Here is a 20291-nt window from a genome sequence, read left to right as displayed (position 1 = left end):
ATAACTCCAGTTCCAGGCTATCCAATGCTCTTCTTGGACTCTAGGCATGTACATGGTGCATATACATACATGCAGGCACAACATTCAAACACACAAATTTAAAAAATTTATCTATTTTATGGTAAATTCTTCTAGACTTCTAGAGCTTTCCTATGGCAGAGTTTGCTTTGAGTCTGTGAACTTTGTTAAACCTTACTTTTGAGAAGTGCAAGTGAGAAAAATGATGGAACAGGCATGCACGTGGAATGCAGACTTGAGGTGGGTTTGTCCCCTTGTTGAGTACTGTTAGCTGTCTGGTCTGGGTCTAGGGATTCCTTGGTTGCCAGAAGCTCATGAGAAATGCCTGTGAAGGCTGACTGGCTCCTGTGGTGCCCAGTGTTTGCTTCCTTATTGCTCTTACTGAGCTCTTCTCTCTGCTGTGAAGACTTCATTTCCACATTGAAGGGCCCCAGGGTAAGCTTTGGGAAGTTTATATTTATGATAATAAAGTTTGGAGAGAAAAGAATTTGAAACAAAGCAGAACAGACAAAGGTGGGTAGGAAGAAAATAGCTCTGAAAAAGCATTTCTTGAGATGAAACAGTTGGTCACATTGTCAAGGAGGTGAAGTTCCAGGCTCCTGTTATCTCCTAGAACTTAGAGGAGTGGGTTTGCTTGGTGTTTAGATGTTTGTTTACGTTGTTAATGAGCCTCTGTCCCAGCTCTGTCCCTTCTTCTGCCTGATGAACTTTCCTGAGTTCCCTGGTCTTGTCTCTGAGGTGACCCCAGAAGAGTGAGGGGTGCTATGTAAGCTGGCGCTGCCGCACTCCCGTGAGGGCAGTGTTAAGAGTGCCGGAGTGAGGGGCTCTGAAGCCTCAGAGGGAGCAGCTTACCCTGCTAGGTGGCAGCATGGGCTGGGCTGCCCACTGCTGTGTGGGCAGATCATCACTGTGAGCTACTGCGGCTCTGCACTTTGCTTCTGGGTTCTCACTGGAGATGGTGCAGGTCTGTTTTCTGAGCCCATGTGTAGCTGGAGACCTTCTCTCCAGCCCCTGCCAAGCCGTGTTAGTCCGACAGCCCACTTATAAAATAAACACACAGATGCTTATATTATTTAAACTGCTTGGCCATTAGCTCAGGCCTACCATTGTCTAGCTCTTACTCTTATATTCAGCCCATTTCTATTAATCTATACTTTGTCATATGGCTCATGGCTTACCAGTACTTACATCTTCCTTGTCCTGGTGGCCGCTGGCAGTGTCCCCTCCTGCCTTCCTGTTCTCCCAATTCTCCTCTCTGTTAGTCCCGCCTACACTTCCTGCCTGGCTACTGGCCAATCAGTGTTTTATTTACCAATCACCCATAGCACCCATGCTTTATTACAGTCCTTTTCCTGGGAGCTTTTAGGGTGGGGAGACAAAGGGTGGGGAGACAAAGGGTGGAATGCATAGGTCTAGTCATTGGTTAAGAAGCTCTGCACCCTGGAGGATGGGGAGATGGTTCAGCTGTTCTTGGGAAGGACTCTGGTTCAATTCCCAGTGCCCACGTTGCAGCCAGCCACTGTCTGTAACTCCAGTTCTAGGGGATCCTCTTCCGCTTCTGTGGGCATACATGCACATGATACACTCATACACACAAAATAAATTTTTCTTTAAAAAAGAAGCATTGTGGTCCTTTGATTTCAAGTTTATAAAGTTTATAAAAAATTTGGGAAATTTTGTCCTCAAGTTGAAGTTTATAAAATTCAACTGATCTGTTTGTGAAGTGCTGTTATAGGTTTCTACCTACCACTGTTGAATGAATGTCCATTAAAAAGAATGAAAGGGTAGGGTCAGAGACATGGCTCAGTGGGTAAGAACACTGCTCTTACAGAGGACCTGAGTTCAGTGCCCGGCATTCATTCTGGGCAGCTCAGGAGCACCAGCACCTCCTGCTCTAGAGGCTCTGATGCCCTCTTCCAGCCTCATTGGGCTCCTGCATGCATATGATGTATATGAATTGTGAAGGTTATGTACTTATGTACAAATAGATAAATCTTTATCCTCCCCTCCGCAAAAAAGAATGAAATGGAAATCCAGAAGTTTGGTTTTTGTGTTGTTTTGACTACTGATTTGATAGGGAATATTTGTGGAGTTTACTTATCATGGCTTTTCTAATACTGCAGTAAGATAATTTTGTCTAGAGAGATGGTATAGATAATATGGTGTAGAAAATGCCCATGTTCAGGATGAGGTTACTGTCTCCATTTTGACTTTTTAAAAAATGACTTTAGGTGGACCTGAGATTTGGTTGGTTTTATTTTTTTATTTTTTATTTTTTTTTTACTTGCACATGAACTCTGGCATATGAGCTTTATGCAAAAACTCATTTATACTTGAAGTCTGTTTCCCCTGTTTGACTGCACATTTTGTGTATTATATTTAAAAAAATTCTTGCATCTGTCTTAGGATGTTGAAGTGTTACGAGAATACTATGTATTAATGTTTTATGTGTTCTCAGGTCCCATGATGCATCAGCAACCTCCTTCCCAGCAGTACAACATGCCACCTGGAGGTGGTCAGCACTACCAAGGACAGCAGCCTCCCATGGGCATGATGGGTCAAGTTAACCAAGGCAATCACATGATGGGCCAGAGACAGATGCCTCCATATAGACCACCACAGCAGGGTGAGAGCCATTTGGAAAGTTCCTTGCTTAATGTAAATAACAGTGATTGAAAGGCTTTAAATTGTAATGAACTTTTTATCTAGGTAAATACAGGGCTTTTTTTTTTTTTTTTTTTTTTTTTTGATTCCCCTCACATCCCCTAAGGTAGCAGGGTTTAGGGTACAGAAGGTCGTGAGGCATATAGGAGCTTCCCAACACACAGCTTCCTTTTGTCTGTTATTTTCTAGGAAAATACTACACCATGAAGTTTTCTATCAAAATTTACTCATTTACAATAGAAAATGCCTTTAAAAAAAAAAAAAAAAAAAAAAAAAAAAGAAGCTACTAAATATATGACCAAGGACAAAGTCAATTTTCCTTCAAAATGCACTAATACTAAAGTAAAAAGAGTTTCCTACCAGCTTCAGCCCCTTCTGCAGAGGTTGTTTGAGTTGCTATTATTTATTGGTATGGTCTTATATTAACTTTATAAATGTGACTTGTGGACCTGCTGTGTGTATGTGTAAGTGTGTGTGGAAATAATGGAAACGTTAGAAGGGCAGAGTGTTGGAGGGAGTCTACAGCTGAGGAGTAGCCTCTTAGTGTGAGATAGAAAGGTCGCCTATGATGACCTCGAGGACAAATGATTTACGTCTTGACTGGTTGTGGTTTTTCAGGCCCTCCACAGCAGTTCTCAGGCCAGGAAGACTATTATGGGGACCAGTACAGTCATGGTGGACAAGGTCCTCCAGAAGGCATGAACCAGCAGTATTACCCTGATGGTAATCTTCCCGTTCTCTATCCCTGCCCAGTATTGATGTAGACAGCATTTCATAGCTTTGTAATGAAGGGTGAAGAAACTACCTCTTGTTTCTTCCTTTAGAGGCATTTGGGTATTGTACAGTGGCAGCAGTTAGCGCGTTTGTTTGTAATTAACTCATGGTGTGTGTATAGTCACTGTTAGTGCCACAGGAGTTGCGCTCCGTCACCAGACTCATGTCTCACATAAAGAGGCTCCTTTTATATTTAGGATTGTTCATTTGAATCTGGAACAAATGTTACTGGTTTCTTTTTCTTTTTTTTTTTGTAATATTTTTATAGAGATTTAATTCACCTGCTATAAAGTATCACTCATTGGTTTAAAGAATATGGCTCTGCAGAACCATAGAGACTAGAATTCCTGAGTATTTTTTACTTTATCAAATGTTACCTTCTTGTGAAGGCACGGTAGCTTATGTGCTTGCTTGCCTTTGAGAAAAGATGTATCCACAACACAACAGTAGACAGGTGCCTGACTAGTACTGAATAAACAAGGCTTCTGGATTTCCAGTTTGCCTTCCCCCCAGCCCCCTCTAGAAGGGAAGGTGAATCATGAGAAGTTGACTCTACTGAGGAATGGCTGAGAAAATACATACAGTGATAATCCAGGCACACAGTAGACTTTTACTGTGCATTTTAAAAAGTGTTTTTGTTTGAAAATTTTGTATCTTAATGTTAAAAAATTATCTAAATATATAGAACTGGTAAAGTGGTAGGTGGCTTATAATGAAATGGTTTGCCAAAATATTGTTCTATATAGTAAATTCTCTTGTTATTTTTAATGTAAATTATATAGCAAAGAAACTTCAGGATAAAATGTTAGGACCCCTTGGCTAAAACCTAATGCAAGCGAGCAAGAAGATGGAGTTTGGTCTGTTTGTTGCAAAGGCATTTCATCTGCTGCTTTCATGAGTGTATGAAGGATGAAGGTGTGTCTGCATTAGACACGACTGTCGCCACAGAGCTCCTGATGAAGCAGAGAGAAGAGGCAGGCCCTTGTTGAACTTTCCACACAATAAACGTTTATTAATCATGGTGTATCTAGGTAATTCTGGTCAGAACAGTGTATTTTTTTATGCCAGATGTTCTTGCCATGAAATATTCAGAATGTTGTTCTTCTTTCTTTCCTTATTTCTATGTAGATATATTCAATTTTTTACATTTAGAAACTTTAATAAGATAATAGTATGTTTACAGAAAAATTTAAAAGATTGACATCTACCTGCTAAATATAAGTAATCTGAGAATAAATGAATTTTTAAATCAACTTTAAAGTACATCTTAAGCAATTATGTTGAACTTGGTGGTTTTTGGTCCTGGATATTTCCTCAGATGTGAAATTGGTCTTATTTTAAACCTTTCTATTAAAAAAAAATAGACCCACTACTTTTATAATTATTAAAACTTAAAGTTATTATAATTACTTGTGCTAGTATGTTTTCAATTTAAATGGTATCGTGTTTTCACAGGTGTGTATAAGTATGTCTTGACATGTACAAAGTATTCCATTTATATCAACAATTACATGTTCTCAGGCAAATTTGAGCATCTGTGTCCATGTCCAGATATAGCCATGCCCATAAATACCTGGATGAGTAACTGGCTGAGGTTTTCTGCACAGGGCCAGGCAGTGAATGCTTTGGTCTTTAAGCCATATGGTCTTGTTCTCTGATTGCAAATGCAAACAATCCTCAGCGAAAGCATGAGAGCAGCTGTAGACAGTGCTCAGGGAATGGACGTGATCGGATCTCAGTGAAACGCAGACCTACCAGCCCACTGGCCTAGTAAGCTGGTTGGTCATCTTGCCAACCCTTCAAGTGGCTTGGGGGCTTCAAATCTTAACACAGTGAGTGTAACTATAGCCCTTCCTCCTGACTAGGTATTCTCAGAACGTTAGTGCCATGTTCTAGCAACCGAAAAGTGAAACTTCAAAGAATGAGAAAATAATCTAGTCTACCAGTGAAAAGTTACTGTGTCATAAAACTTAAGGTGTTCTTTAGTCCCAGCACTCAGGAGGTAGAGGCAGGCAGATCTCTGTGAGTTCAAGGCCATCCTGGGCTACAGAGTGAGATCCAGGAAAGGCGCAAAGCTACACAGAGAAACCCTGTCTCGAAAAACCAACCAACCAAACAGACAAAAAACCTTAAGGTGTTCTCTAACTCAGAAATTACAAATTTTATGAACTTTTCTATTCAGGATACTCTAGAAATACTTCTAGAGATGCCTGAAGTGACAGCATCGAGAAATACATTTTCTGCTTGTGCTGCTCAGGCAGGTGGACCCCGTGAGTTTAAGGCCAGTCTGATTTACATAGAGTTCAAAGAAGCCGGAGTGAGAGACCCTATCTTAATTTTTTTTTCTTGCATCTGAAAATACTGTGTAAAACACTTGTACTTGATGCAGTAAAATTTTAGAGTGTTAAAAACTCACTTCATCTTCTTTCAGGGGAAAAACTTAAGGACCTCTTATATAATTTGTGTTGTTTTTAGTATATGCTGTGGAAATGGTGACCAGCAGAACAGGGGTTTGATAAAATACTATAATTGTATAATGTTCATTCTGATTTAGCTTGATTTACTCACATGCGAGAGGCCTAAATGTTCTCATTTTCTTTTTAAAAGTAGAATATAAGGTTTTTGTTTTTGGTTTTTGCCCTCAGTGAGGGTTATCAAAGTTAAGAGAACGAGTGTAACATTTCTAAAACTATTGCTCTTTGCTTTGAAAAAGTGTGTGTGTTATCACACTGTGAAAGCATTCACGTTGGTAAATACTTGCTAATGCAATTAAAATTTTCTTATGTATTTCCATCTTTTTCTTTCTTTTTTTTTTTCTTCAGTTTTATCTTTAAAGTTTAATTGTAGGGTTTTCACTCAGTGGCCATTAACGTTTCTTCCTGTCTCTTGTCGAATTGATGTAGGTCATAATGATTACGGTTATCAGCAACCGTCGTATCCTGAACAAGGCTACGATAGGCCTTATGAGGATTCCTCACAACATTACTACGAAGGAGGTATCTATATACCTTCACACACATACACATGCACACCCCTTCTACAGGAATGGCAGTTCTTGCATAGGACAGTGTCTTCCCATGCAAAGCTCTTGTAGAGTACTAGTTGCTGGCTTTCTGGGAAATTTCAGGGCCCCCCAAACAGCCTTACAGATATTTAGAATGTAACCACGATGTGTCATTTCTAACAGCAGTAAAAAGACTAAAACATTTAAAAATGCTTTTTTGCTCCGTGGAAATTTCCCCTTTGAACATAAATCCATCGGCCCCCTCCCCCTCCCCCGTGTGTGTTTGTATTTGTGTATTACTACATCTCAGCATAGTGCCTCTAGGGAACAGCTTGCTGGTGTTGTGTAGCTAGTGTGTGCTCTCGTAGCTGTCTTTAATTTTGTCTTTTTTATTTTATTTAGCGTAGTCTTGATCTTAGGACTGATGCTCGTGTGGCAGCGACGCTGACAGAGCTGCAGTCCAGCCTTGCACAGTTGGCTTTAACTGCAGTTTGTTTGGCCGAAATCCTTCTGTTTGGTTTGAGTTTTCCTTTGTTTTGTTAACTTTAAAAATCAGTATGGCATTTCATTTTGTTGTTGTACTGTTGGCTGTGCATCTGAGAGGGAAACCCCAGCGTTCCCTAGGCAGACTTCTCAGTGCTTTATCCTCCTCTCTCCGTCCTGTAGGAAACTCACAGTACGGCCAACAGCAGGACGCTTACCAAGGACCACCTCCACAGCAAGGCTACCCGCCCCAGCAGCAGCAGTACCCAGGGCAGCAGCAGTACCCAGGGCAGCAGCAGCAGGGCTATGGTGAGAGATACTTTATTCTGCTTCCCCACCACAAGGGGGTCATGGTGGTTTTTCTAAAATACACAAGTGGTATTTAACTTCCATTTTATTTTAGCTCTTAAGCATTTATTTTGTATATGTGTATATACTTGGAACACAGTGCATGTGTCTAAGTCAGAGGATAACCTATAGGAGTCCCTTCTTTCCACCGTGTGTGGCCTGGAAATTGAACTCAGGTGGTCAGGTCTGGTGGTGGAAGTGCCCTTGCCCACTTCATCATCTGTCTCTCCAGTCCTTATATTTTTATAAGCATTCTTTTAGCCTCGTCTACTATTACGTGTTTGTTTAGATTATTCCATTTAAATGCATGGGGAAATAAATGAGTTGGTCAAAGTATTTACCACACAAGCATGAGGACCTGAGTCAGATTCCCAGTACCCACCTACCTAAGGGTACACATCTTTAGTCACAGCACTGGAGCGGCAGGGATAGGAGGGTCGCTTGGGCAGCATTGCTGGCCAGTTAGTTTTACCTGGGGCATCAGCCAGTGAGAGTCTGTCTCAAAAAAGAAAGCAGAGACTTAGCATGAGTATCCACAGACATGTGAACACACACCGTAATCACAGACACAAACATGCAGGTGTTCTCCTTAGATAAACTAATAATCCATTCAGAAAGAACTACAGACTAAAGATGGTTTATTGTTTAGCGGTAAGGTGGCAGTTACTTTAAAAACAAGAATGAATTTGTGTGTCTGTTTGACATGTATGAACAGGAATTAGCTTTGTATGAGCTTAGATAAATGATAAGTAGGTACACAAGTAACTGTTACTATAAACTGTTACTATATATATATATATATATATATATATATATATATATATATATATAAAGAGGTATATAAAATTACCTCTTTAGTGCAAAGGGAAGCTTACTCAGCATCCATAAAGACAATATGTCATTGTAGTTAGAAGCACTGCCCGCATCTGAGGGAGCATATTGACTGAATTTGTGCATCATACCGAGTTTAGGGAAGTACAGGGTGTTTCCTATGAACTAGTCATAACTCTGTCCACTTCCTCTGCCTTGTGTGCACAGGGCCCTGGATTTAATCTCTAATACTTGCAACACCAAAAAGTCTATTAGAACTTTCAGTAATTGGACCTTAAATTATATTATTTGGTTATCTGTCTGTGTGTGTCTTAAATGTAGGCTAGGCTACTTCCACCATTTTGCATGTAGAGAATGAGGTGTGTGCATGGTGCCCAGCAGCTGCTTCCCAGTGCTAACAAGTTCTCTTTTCTCCTGAGTAATTACTTTGGACTGTTGGTGTGTTCTGTTTTCTGGCACCAGCTTTGCTTATGACGAGAAGTTAGAGCCCTTCCTCAATGGCATTTCCTTTTCATAACTTTTTTTCCTTTTCTTTTTTTCTTTTTTTTCTCTCCAGACAGGGTTTCTCTGTGTAGTTTTGCGCCTGTCCTGGGGCCCGCTCTGTAGACCAGGCTGGCCTCGAACTCATAGAGATCTGCCTGGCTCTGCCTCCCTAGGCATTAAAGGCACTACTACTGCCCGGGCTTTTCATGACTTTTGTATGTCAAATAAATTTTATTGCAATTGTATGAGAACAAGTTTGATGTCACTAAATCAGTTAAATATACTGACTTGTGAAAAATAGTTTTCACTGGGAGGAGACAGAAGAGTTTTCACTAAATACTGTTTAGTTGAGTACCAGGAACCCTAGAGGACACCTTCCCCATTGTGCACCCTATAGGCCCCATGGTCAGACTATCTTCTAATGCAGAGTTTAATTACTGAATATTCAATAATTGAATAATCTCAAAGAATGTATTTGAGGTTGAAAATTGATGGTTCTCTTCTGAGATTCTCTACAGTCACTGTTTCTATGGTAGGTTTTGGTTTTGGTTTTGGTTTTTGTTTTTTGAGCTGAGGATTGAACCCAGGGCCTTGTACTTGCTAGGCAAGTGCTCTACCATTGAGCTGAATCCCCAACCCTCTATGGTAGGTTTCAAGTGGCTGTGGGAAATGACATTGAAGTGTCCAAGCTGTCAGCTTCCGCTTGAGAAAACCTTCCCCGGAGTCACTAGTTGAGTTTCTCAAGTAGAGCACCTGCTCAGCAGGCGGAGTCAGTCCCTGGCGTTTCTGGGTCTTACCTGGTTTATAGATAAAGTTAAGGTGTTAACAGTGATTGATTCTCAGAGTGTAATTTTCTTCTAAAACTTAGTTGTATTACATGGGGATGAGTGTTTCGCCTGCATATGTGTGTCTGATTACATGGGGATGAGTGTTTTGCCTGCATATATGTGCACTATGTGTGTGTCTGATTACATGGGGATGAGTGTTTTGCCTGCATATATGTGCACTATGTGTGTGTCTGATTACATGGGGATGAGTGTTTTGCCTGCATGTGTGAATGTGTACCATGTATGTCTGCTGTTTCAGGAAGTTTGAAGAGGGCATGGGATCCCTCAGAATTGGAGTTACAGATGGTTGTGAGCTCTCATGTGGGTACTGGGAAACAAACCCGGGTCCTCTACAAGAGCAGACAGAGCTCTGAACTGCTGAGTCCTGGTTCCAGCTTTCAGAGTGGAACTTTTTAATTAATCAACTTTTTTCATATACAGCTTGTGGCTTTTTGAGTCTTTGTTTTTGTTTTAAAATACTGTGGAGATAAGTTTGTTGATGCTGTTGTAATCCTACCATTTTGATGATTTCAAATGTGAATTTAGGCACACAGTTAGAAATGTCATTAGTTCCCCAACTTATTCAGAAATTATGTCATTATTTGGACCAGCTTCTTAGTTATACTGGTTAAACACAGATAGATGCAGAGATTAACTTTGTTATTATCATGGAGTTGCTCTGGTTTATTGCTTCTTGAGTCTGTGTTACCAGCCCCCAATGTGTACATTTAGCATACTTATTTCATTGAAGCAGCATTCCAGTGTTTTCACTTCTACAACCATTAACATTTATTTCACAACACATCCTGAGAAAGTCAAACTAAACTGTCCTTTTTAGTTTAGACACAAGATGTGACATCTCATTTGAAATCCTTGTGAAATTGTGAAGACTCAGTATAGCTTTACCTGAGCGTTTGCTGGTATTAACTATCTTGCAGGTCCTTCTCAGGGCGGTCCAGGTCCTCAGTATCCTAATTATCCTCAGGGTCAAGGTCAGCAGTATGGAGGCTACAGAGCAGCACAGCCGGGACCACCCCAGCCACCCCAGCAGAGGCCTTATGGGTACGACCAGGTGAGTGGGTGCCACTGTGGCTTCACCACATTGTTCTTCATGTGCATGGACTCTTGCATTTGTTTTACTGATTTTTCAGTTAAGATTTCACTATGTTGCCCAAACTGGTTTTCAACTCCAGATCCAGCCACCAGGAACTGGAATTTCAGGCATAGGCCATTACACATACCCCACCCCATCTTGTTTGCTAGCCAATATCCCACTCCAAACAGTACAAATACTTTAAAGTATTTAGAATGTCATCTGACAGTTCAGTCACAGTTGCTCGTCCTTGGGTCCGCCTGTGTTTCTCTGCTGCCCTCCTGTTTGTTGAGAGTGCTCCTGGCCTGCGCTCTTCTCGCTCCCAGTGAGCTCACCTGGCACGTGTACCCTTGCTGTCAGAGCTCTTTGCGTTGAACTGCCCTGCACGTGAGCTTTCCCCACGTGTCTGTCACCAAGTGTTTCTCTCTGCCCTTAGATTTCAAATGTTGAAGTGTATCTTATCCTGAGATAAGGGTCCCTGAGACCTAGTAGTACTCATCTACATTTTTTTTCTTTTTAACCAAACTTCTCAGCCTTGCAGTGTGTGTCTTAGGCACTTAGGCATGCATGCCCCTGTTCTCACTCACTTGTTACAGGAATAGTTTATTGGCCACGGACTGTTTCAGGTTTGTGCGGTAAGGACATTTTGATATTTTTACAACTTGTAAGGTACTACAGTGGGGAGTTTTGAACATGGCACTGTGTATATTTTAAATGCGGGATCTGAGGCCACTGGAGAGGATGTTCTTATTTGAGGGACAGCCCAGGTGCTGCATTAGCTGGTGGTGGAGCCACCGGCAGCACTTCCTGCCATCTGTCCGTCCATCCGTCCGTCCGTCCGTCCGTCACACCCCCAGCCCCCTTGTGCTTACACTCTCTCTTTAGTGAGGTGCAGAGTGCAGAGACTAGCCCAGAATGGGGAAGGGGGTGTAAGCTCTGCCTGCTTTTAAGACGAGCAGAGTTGGAGGAGAAGACAGAAATTATGTTTCACTTTATTTGTTTGGCTTATATTGTGTCACGCCCATGTGTGTGTCTGTGCACACTGTGTGTGCAGTACCTGTGAAGGTCAGAAGAATGCACTCAGTTCCCTGGAACTTGAGTTAAAGACTGCTGGGAGCTGCCATGTTAGCACGGGGATTGAACCCAGGTCCTCTGGAAGAGCAGCCAGTGTTCTTACCTGCCGAGCAGAGTATGGAAAGTAGAATTACTCTTGACTAGTTAAGGTCTGCCGAGGGACTAGGAGATGACTCAGCTGTGGAAGCACTTGCTGCAATGGCAGAGGACCCAGTCAATGGCTCACCGCCAGCTGTGTTCCAGCTCCAGGGCATTCCTTCCCACTGCCACACAGGCCCTGCATGCATGTGCCGAGACCCACACACAGAAACACACGCATCATTTAAGATAGTTTTTTAAAAACTAAAAATCTGGTTATATAACTTGATTGATTCTAAACTCTACATTCACATGTTAAAAGGTGAGACTCTAGTCATGTGGTTGTTGTTCTCCACATGCTGGGCAGGGAGCCGGATGCTGAGGCTGACGAGTGGCTGACTCCCTCTTCCTTCTTTCAGCTTTGGCTCATGCTCCCATCTCACACTTTGGGGTCATTAGTGTGCATCTACATCACTCACCTACTTCTCTTCCTTCTTAGTCTAGCTGACTTGCTGGATCAGAGAGTGTAGGTGTTTGTTTAGTAAGTCATTGAACAAGCCACACACAACACCTGCTGATCTGTGACCTGCAGATCAGAGAGCTTAGGTGTTTGAGGAAGTTACTGAGCAGTGTTATACTTGTTGTCTGTTGGGATTTTAAAATTTGTGTGGTGTGTAGTCGTGTGTGCTGTTACACTGAGGCAGGGTCTCTCACTTAAACCCAGCTCGCTGTAGGATCCCATGTCTGTTCCTCTGGCTCTGGGGTTCCAGGTGGGCTGCTGTGCCTGTCCAGCCTCTGATTTTTTTATTTTTATCTTTATTTTTATTTTTATCTTCGAGGGTGGAAGAAGGAAGGAGAACCAAAGCAAATCCTCAGCCCATTAGTGACGGAATTGTCCCGGCAGTTTATGTAGTTCAGACAGATAGATTTACAGTGAACTGAGAACGAACACTTCTTCATGGTGGGTTCATGGTCTCCATCTCTGTAACCAGTTCCTTGAGTTGACAACCTTGAATCGTCCTTAGCTTATAGACCCCTCTTTTGGTAATTTGAACATTGAGCCAAGTAACAAATCTCATAACGTTTTTCTTAATAATATATCCAGTAGCTAGCTGTTTTTCAAAACCTTCTCTTTCTCAAGTCAGTACCCAGCTGTCACCCATTTGCCCCCTGAGTTTAGCTGACTCCATCCTGCTGTTGTCCACAGGACCTGGAGTGATCTTTTGATAGCAGCAGCCGCAGCCAGATTCTGAGCCCTTCCCTCGGGGGTGGCTTCAGTATCACAGGTTTAAGGCTCCACCTCGCATTGGTCCCAGGAAGGATGACTTGTTTCCAGTCCCCTGCTGCACAGGTCAGCACTGTGTATTTACACCACCAGTTGCTCCCTCTCCTTCCTCTTGGATCACATGGGCCTCTTGCTTTTTCTGATACACACCTGGCTACCTCACAGCCATTTTGTTTGCAGCCCCCTCCTCCTGGAACTCTCCTCTCTACCTGCAGTCCCTCCCAACTGGCTTTGTCAGATGGCTGCAGTTGTGAATGTTCGTCGTTGGATTAGGTGGTCTTCCTTTCTATATTTTGAAATAGCCAGGGGTAGTGACTGATGGCTATTATCTGAGCACTGGGAGATTGAGACAGGAATTCAAGGTCATCCTTGGGTACATAGTAAGTTGGATGCCTGATCTACATCAGACTGTGTCAAAAAACACAAACAGAAAAGCTTTCTTGTGGCTTAATTTACATAGTATACATCTAACAAACCGCGCATTAAAATTGTACAGTTTAATATATTTTAACTGTATATGCCTATGAAATCATCATCAAAACCAAAATATTCAATGTGCCCCAAAGTTCCTGTGCTGCCTTTAAAACCACCTGCTGCCTCCATCCCCCTGAGAAGAGTTATGTGTCATCTGATGCACCCACCCCCCAGACATCTGGCGATAGGCTTCTTGCCTCTGTAGAAGAGTTACATGTATCTGATTCCTTTACTTTTTTTTTTTCTTTCTTTTTTTCTTTTTTTACACAGGGTTTCTCTGTGTAGCTTTGCACCTTTCCTGGAACTCACTCTGTAGCCCAGGCTGGCCTGGAACTCACAGAGATCCCCCTGCCTCTGCCTTCCAAGAGCTGGGATCACAGGCGTGCTCTACCACTGCCCGGCTGTCCTTTACTTTTTTACATACTTTATTTATTTATTTTGCGTGTGTGTATGTGCACATATGTGTGGCGGTCAGAGGACAGCTTGTGGTAGTCGGTTCTTCTGTCTGTGGGTCCGGCCTTCTTCACTCAGCTTGGTCTTCTTTTATTGGCCATGATTGTTTTAGTATTTGCTCATATTATGATTATAAACAATTCTTTATAGTTAACAAGTATTCTGTGATAAGGCTTTTTATCCAGTTTCAGTTCAAGTATCTGAACAGCCAATTCTAAGCCTGTGGACACAGACATTTATTATTATTTTTTCCATCTAAATACCTAGGTGTGAAGTCACATGGTGGGGTGAAGTCACATGGTGGGTGTGAAGTCACATAATGGGGTGGAGGTCACATGGTAGGTGTGAAGTCACACGGTAGGTGTGAAGTCACAGGGTAGGTGTGAAGTCACATGGTAGGTGTGAAGTCACATGGTAGGTGTGAGGTCACATGGTAGGTGTGAGGTCACATGATGGGGTGGACTGTTGCCCTCCTGCATCTGCGTCCTGGAATTCTAGATAGTTACTAGGTGTCATTGCTTTGTAGGTGATGGCAACTCAGTGTGACAAAACAGACCAAGTGATGCCTTTCCAGAGTTCGCCCTGAGGGCAGTAGAGGACATTGGGAACAGTTGGAAAAAGCCGAGCGCTTTTCCATTGGAGATAGATAGGTTTGCCTCCTGGCCTGAAACACACCAGGCCTGTACACACCAGGCACACAAGATGCAAGAAGGGTTGTATTCAGGACCACTGCACAGGCAACACAGGACAGCAGTCTCAGATATGAAAATCAAATTAGGTGAGCCCTTTGGAAACTGTTAGTGAATGTAGCAGAAATAAATGAATAAGGTCTTTTCCTAGATAGAAAAGGAACTCCCTAAAGATAAGTGTAAACAAAAACCTTGTTAAACGTTTACTGGTGTGTACACACCCACATGTGCACACCAGCACCATGGCGCACCAGTAGCAGTCAGACCATTGCGGGAGTGATTTTCTTTTCCTAACTTTGGATCCTGAACTCAGTCTTCAGGCTTCCTGGCAAGTCAGCTGAGCCTTCTCACCAGTCTCCTTTCCAGCAACTGTGTGCAATATACTCTCTTCATTAGCATCTCACATCACACCTGCACAGGGGAATGTTTCCCATCAATGTTGAAACTAGGTGTGTTACAGTTAATCAATTAATAAGGTAACTCACTTATTTTGAGACAAGGTTTCGCCATAGTCTTGGTCTCAGACTTCTAGGCTGAAGCAGTTCTCTTCGGCCTCCACAGTGGCTTTTGCAGACAAACCGTGGCACCTGCTCATTATGAAAACTCTCTCATGTCCTGCCTTGGTGAAGGGAACTAAGTCTCTGTTTTTAGGCAAGGATAAAGGTAGCAGCAGTTAGAACTTGAGTTCAGTGTTGAGCTTAGGTTCTGTAACATGGGGCAGTTAACTACGGGAGACCAACAGTTACATTTAAAAAATGTTTATGTTTTAGTTATATATATATATGCATGCAAGTCTGTGGGGGTCTGTGCATGGGTTTCTCATAGAACCGAGAACTCTTTATTTTGACTACACTGGCCATTAGATCTACCTGCTCACTCTGCCCCCGCTCTCTCCCCCAAATCCTAGGGTTACAGGCATGTGATACCAGGTCTAGCTCTGAAGTACTAATCCTTTCTATAATTTAGGCTGTAAGGTGTATTTGCAATTGAATATAATACCAGGAAAATTAGAGTGATAATACCTAATACATAAACATTTGAACTTATTGGATGTATAGTTGCTTTCCTGATATCATGACATTACAAATTACATTTGTAATTTTCTGTCTTAAACTGACTTAGGTCAAGCTCTTAACTAATTCTGTTTTTAAATTTCTTTTTTAGGGACAATATGGAAATTACCAGCAGTGAAAATGTCCTTACATTCCAATAGCCAGTGTCTATTAGTAGCCATATTGTCACAACTTCTGCACTGTGGACACCTCCTTGTGAAGACTCCTTCCATTCCGCCTGGTTTTTGGGAAAATGTTTGGATAAGTGGCTGCTTTATCAGCAGTCTTTGTGGGTTAGTTTCTAAAGGCTCAGTAGCTACCAAATATACCTGATTTCAAAGTTCTACTCTAGATGGCAACATTGGACAGAAAATGCATTGACAGGAAGTAATTTGCAGCGATTTCGGAACTGTGTTCCAAATGGACTGTCACAGACTGAGAGGTGTCAGCAGCTTTGTATGTTTACGAAGGTTGAGGGGGTTCATACTTTTCCACAGATTATTTTGTAAGGGGAAGGGGGGAATGTACACTTTTTACAGCAGCAATATTTTGTATATTATGTTTATTTCATGTGATGAATATGCAAGGCGGCACACTTCGCGCTGGGCAGAATCAAGAACCCTGTAAATGTGGAGTGTGGTAGATGCTTGGTGGTTGTGTTCTGTGAAGACCCGGGTGAGGGGAGGACAGAAGCACACCGCATGCACTGTTAGTTCGTAGAGGAAAGTCACATCTCTCTTACCTACCAGGTTAGCAAGGGCACTGTGATACAGTTTTTGAGTACAAAGACATTTTTTAAAAGCCTTCCAGTTTTGTGCATTAAAGCCTTTTTGTAAAGATGATTTCTATACTGTTTTCAAACGCAGGCAATAATTATGTTGCGTCTGTGAATGTGCAGGTTTGTGTAGATGATGTGTGAAGCCTCTCTCTCATACAGCAGTAACTGCAGAGGAAAAAAGGCACTGGCTTTTACCTTGGTTGAGCAATCAGGGAGCTTAGTGAGTTCCGTCAGCACATTTGAACCACACCAAAGAGGACTCAGTGGTGATCTCATCATATTATTTTTTTTAACGTTAGTATAATTGGTTCATGGAACCAATAAATAAATAAGCAGTAAATAAATTGGTTCAGAGAAGTCCAGGAGACTTTACACACTTGTATTTTAACTTTCTTAATTGGATATAAGTAAAGGGGCTCCTTCATGTTCCTCTCTCCATCTTAGTTACTATAACACGAAAATGCTTTTGATGGGGCATTTTTCATCTGTATGGAAAGCCTTGAGGTTGCATTTTATGGTTCCTTGTTTTTAAGCATGTCGTACATAATGATTATTTGAGACTTGTTATTTTAGCTAAATTTGGGCTATTGCACTGGTCAGGAAAGCATGCACTGAGAGATTACTAAACACATCTATTTACGCATCCTTTGAAAACACCTAGCCCAAAGTTGCTGTGTCCTCACAGTTGTCTGTGTCCAGGGACTATGACATACTCTGTAATTGACTTAGTTTTTGCCACTTCTAGCTGGAAACAGAACAGAAGGGTGCTGTAAATTCAAGAAGCAAAGCACACTGTTCTCAACATACTGTAATCAAAGGAGGGGCTCGTGTGTCTGTGTAAGCGAGAGTGTGTGTTTTAAGGTCAGAATAACTTGGTCCACAGAACGTAGGCATCAAGTCTGAACAGTTGAGGCATGGGAAGCCTTACAGTGATGGAAATGCTTATAGCTTCTGTACCAGGTTCTCCCCACCACTGGGTACTTTGTTGCTATTTAAAACTGTATCAACTGTAACGAAAGAATAAATTATTTGTGATTTTAATTTTCTCATTTGTTTCTTTAAATTAGATCTCTTTGACTCTACTGTTTTGTCTGGAGACCATACTCTGGGTTTTTATGTAAGTTCGTCCAGTACGAATAGACTATATTTGTATTCTAGGACTTGATCAAAATTCTCCTGCCATGCCCAAGTTAATTAGAATTAACTGTTCAGTAATCAGCGTGTTGTGTAGGCTGTTTGTTGCAGAATTCTTTCTCTGAAAATGAAGTCCATGAGGCTATAATCAAGATGACTGAATTAGATAAATGAGTTGAGGAGACAAAATTGTGCTGATCCCAACCTGGTGGATATACGTTATCTCATTTGAAATGAGCTCAGCTGACATTAAGAAATAATTTGTCTTGCCATCCCATCTTCTGTTGTCTTATTCTCCTTTAATGGAAACTAAAATTGCAATTTTAATAAGCAGAATTTCCTCCAGGACTTTCCTCCTGGAGACTGGTGCATTTGCAAGGTTTAATTGTTTTATAACAGTCCTATTTCGTAAAAGTTTTTAATTGGTGGTGACAAAGATTACCTTACTCCTTTGGTACCTAGTAAGAACAATAACTTCACCGGTAGCTTTTCTACCAAAGTTGACATTTTCATACAGAAAAAAAGTAAAATTTTCATGTTAGCAAATGAATTCTAATGAATAAATATTATAGCATCCCATAAAATCCTAACAGGAGTAGTGTGGTTATTGATAAGGCTTTTCAGAATAATCAAGTGTGCTAGTTCTGTTGTGTGCAACTGTTAGCATTATTCTGTAGCTTCATTTGGTGGTACACTGTTGGAGCTTTAATAAATGTTCAAGTCAGATTGCAGAGCGGGGTCATGTGCTCCTGTGTGCAGTAACCCAGTTAGTTTATCCACCTCGCAGTCAGGGCTGGTCTTCCGATGTCTGTACCCCATCTCACAAGCAGAGGCAAACACTGTTATGTAGCTCATAAATAGTTCAGTAAGGACCTGAGTGACTTCTCGATTTGGAGGAATCTTCTGTTCCTGAAATTCTTTACTTTCAATAGCAGTGTTCAGTTAGACACCATCTCAGAACCTGTATGTTCAGATGGCTGCCTTTCCTTCCACATTAAATAAAAAATTAACAAGCAAATTACAAACAGTGGATGTTTTATATAACTTTATCCCATAAAAAATAATCTTTAAGGATCTGGTAGGTTTTCCCTGCTTGAGTTTTGACATAGTCAGCAGATACATAGTACATATTCTCATTTTCTTTTCAACAAGAGAAGAATTGTGCTTTGCCATTTTGTAATGTCTTTTTTCTCTTTCTTGGTTTTGAATTTAGGATGCTCCTTTCTAAGTTACTTTTCCTTTTCATTTTTTTTTTTTACTATTATAGAAACAATTGTCATAAAATGCGCAGCAGAGTTCTTTGTATGTGCTTCTGGGCTGCCTATGCACACTTCATGTCTTGGGCATTAGCTCTGTGCATATGTTGGTCTTTTGTCTCTTCGGTGTCTTACAGATCTTTTTATCTGTCACTTTCAAAACTTTGCATTATGATGTCTTTCACCATATTAAAGGTTTCCTGTAGCAAATTTATTAAGTAATCCTATTTGCTTGCATCTTAAAAATTTACTTGCTATGATTTAGGGCATTAACTTTTTTTCCTATACAAGTAGCCAACTGTTTAGCCATTCATTAAAAAAGTCATTGTCTTGTGATTTGGGTTCCATTTTATTGCTTTTGTTAATAATTTAATTATATGTATGGTATGTTAAATATTCCATTTCAAAGACTAAATAGAGTCATTTAAATAGAACTACTTAATTGCCACAGAGAGGAGGTCTTCTTTTCCTCCGAATTTTTTTATTGGATAAAAGTTACTGGCTTCTTATAGTAAGAATCATTCAGATATTTACTATGGACTGTCTAGAACATGTTAATTAATGTATTACTTGTTGAAATTGAGAAGCACTTTGATTTTTTTTTTTTTTGTACCTGCCCTCTATTGAATTACATGGGGAAAAATTAAGAAATCAATAGAAAATCCTTTTTTATTGTTTATTAGTCCTAGTCTGAGATAGAAAATCTTGTTTTATTGTTTATTGGTTCGAGTCTCAAAAGAAGATGATAGAATATAATTTCTATTAGTTCAGTGGAATCCAGTAAGCAGGGTGAGGGGGACTGTTTTACATATATACATATATTTATATAAACACATGTGTATGCCTGTGTTATGAATGTGCACATGTTCCTCTATGGGTAAATAAGTTTTAAAATTTTAATGTTTTGGGGCCAGAAAGGCTGCTTAACAAGAACACTTGCTGCTCTTCCAAAGGACCCAGGTTTGGTTCCCAACCTCCCTGTCGTGTGGTTCATAACCACCTGTCTGTATCACTGACTCTAAGGGATCTGACGTCGTCTGGTCTCAGTGTGTACCGATATGCACAGGGCATTCACTCATACAGACATGCACACATACGCTTAAAAAAACTAATCATAATAAAAACTAGTCTTTGAAGAATTGTGATGTTTTCCTGAAAAGCCCCATAATTTATGAATTTGGAGAATGTGGGTAATTGTGATAGAGTTATAAAGCTAGGGTTGTTTGGGAAGAGGGACTCTCGGAGAAACTGCCTCTATGACCCCGGCTGGTGGTCCTGGGTTCTGTAAGACAGCAGGCTGAGCGAGCCAGGCGGGCACAAGCCAGCAAGCAGCACCCTCCACGGCCTCTGCATCAGCTCCTGCCTCCAGGTCCCTGAATTAAGTTTTTCTCTGACTTCCCTGGATGGTGGCCAGCTGGTTGAAGGGGAAGCAAACCCTTTCCTCCTCAAGTTGCTTTTGCTTGTGGTTATGGCAGAGAAAGTCCTGAGACAGA

The 20291-nt window shown here is 41.2% G+C and overlaps 1 protein-coding gene across 3 annotated transcripts in view; it reads left to right on the top strand.

Moving 5' to 3' along the window:
- The window catches only part of Ss18 (SS18 subunit of BAF chromatin remodeling complex), a 69550-nt gene extending 52101 nt beyond the window's left edge, over positions 1-17449 (top strand). Inside the window, exons 6-11 of one of the 3 annotated variants that reach the window (XM_036204842.1) lie at positions 2477-2644; positions 3301-3405; positions 6360-6452; positions 7127-7252; positions 10371-10504; positions 15743-17449. In XM_036204842.1, the coding sequence (XP_036060735.1) occupies positions 2477-2644; positions 3301-3405; positions 6360-6452; positions 7127-7252; positions 10371-10504; positions 15743-15769 (653 nt within the window). In that variant the 3' untranslated portion in view covers positions 15770-17449. The remainder of the gene's footprint in view (positions 1-2476; positions 2645-3300; positions 3406-6359; positions 6453-7126; positions 7253-10370; positions 10505-15742) is intronic. The other 2 variants (XM_036204844.1, XM_036204843.1) reach the window with 2 other exon arrangements.
- The last annotated feature ends 2842 nt before the right edge of the window (positions 17450-20291 follow it).

This window comes from Onychomys torridus, chromosome 13 (assembly GCF_903995425.1).
Source record: "Onychomys torridus chromosome 13, mOncTor1.1, whole genome shotgun sequence".
Lineage (NCBI taxonomy): Eukaryota > Metazoa > Chordata > Mammalia > Rodentia > Cricetidae > Onychomys > Onychomys torridus.
This window is presented reverse-complemented; position numbering and strand designations above follow the sequence as displayed.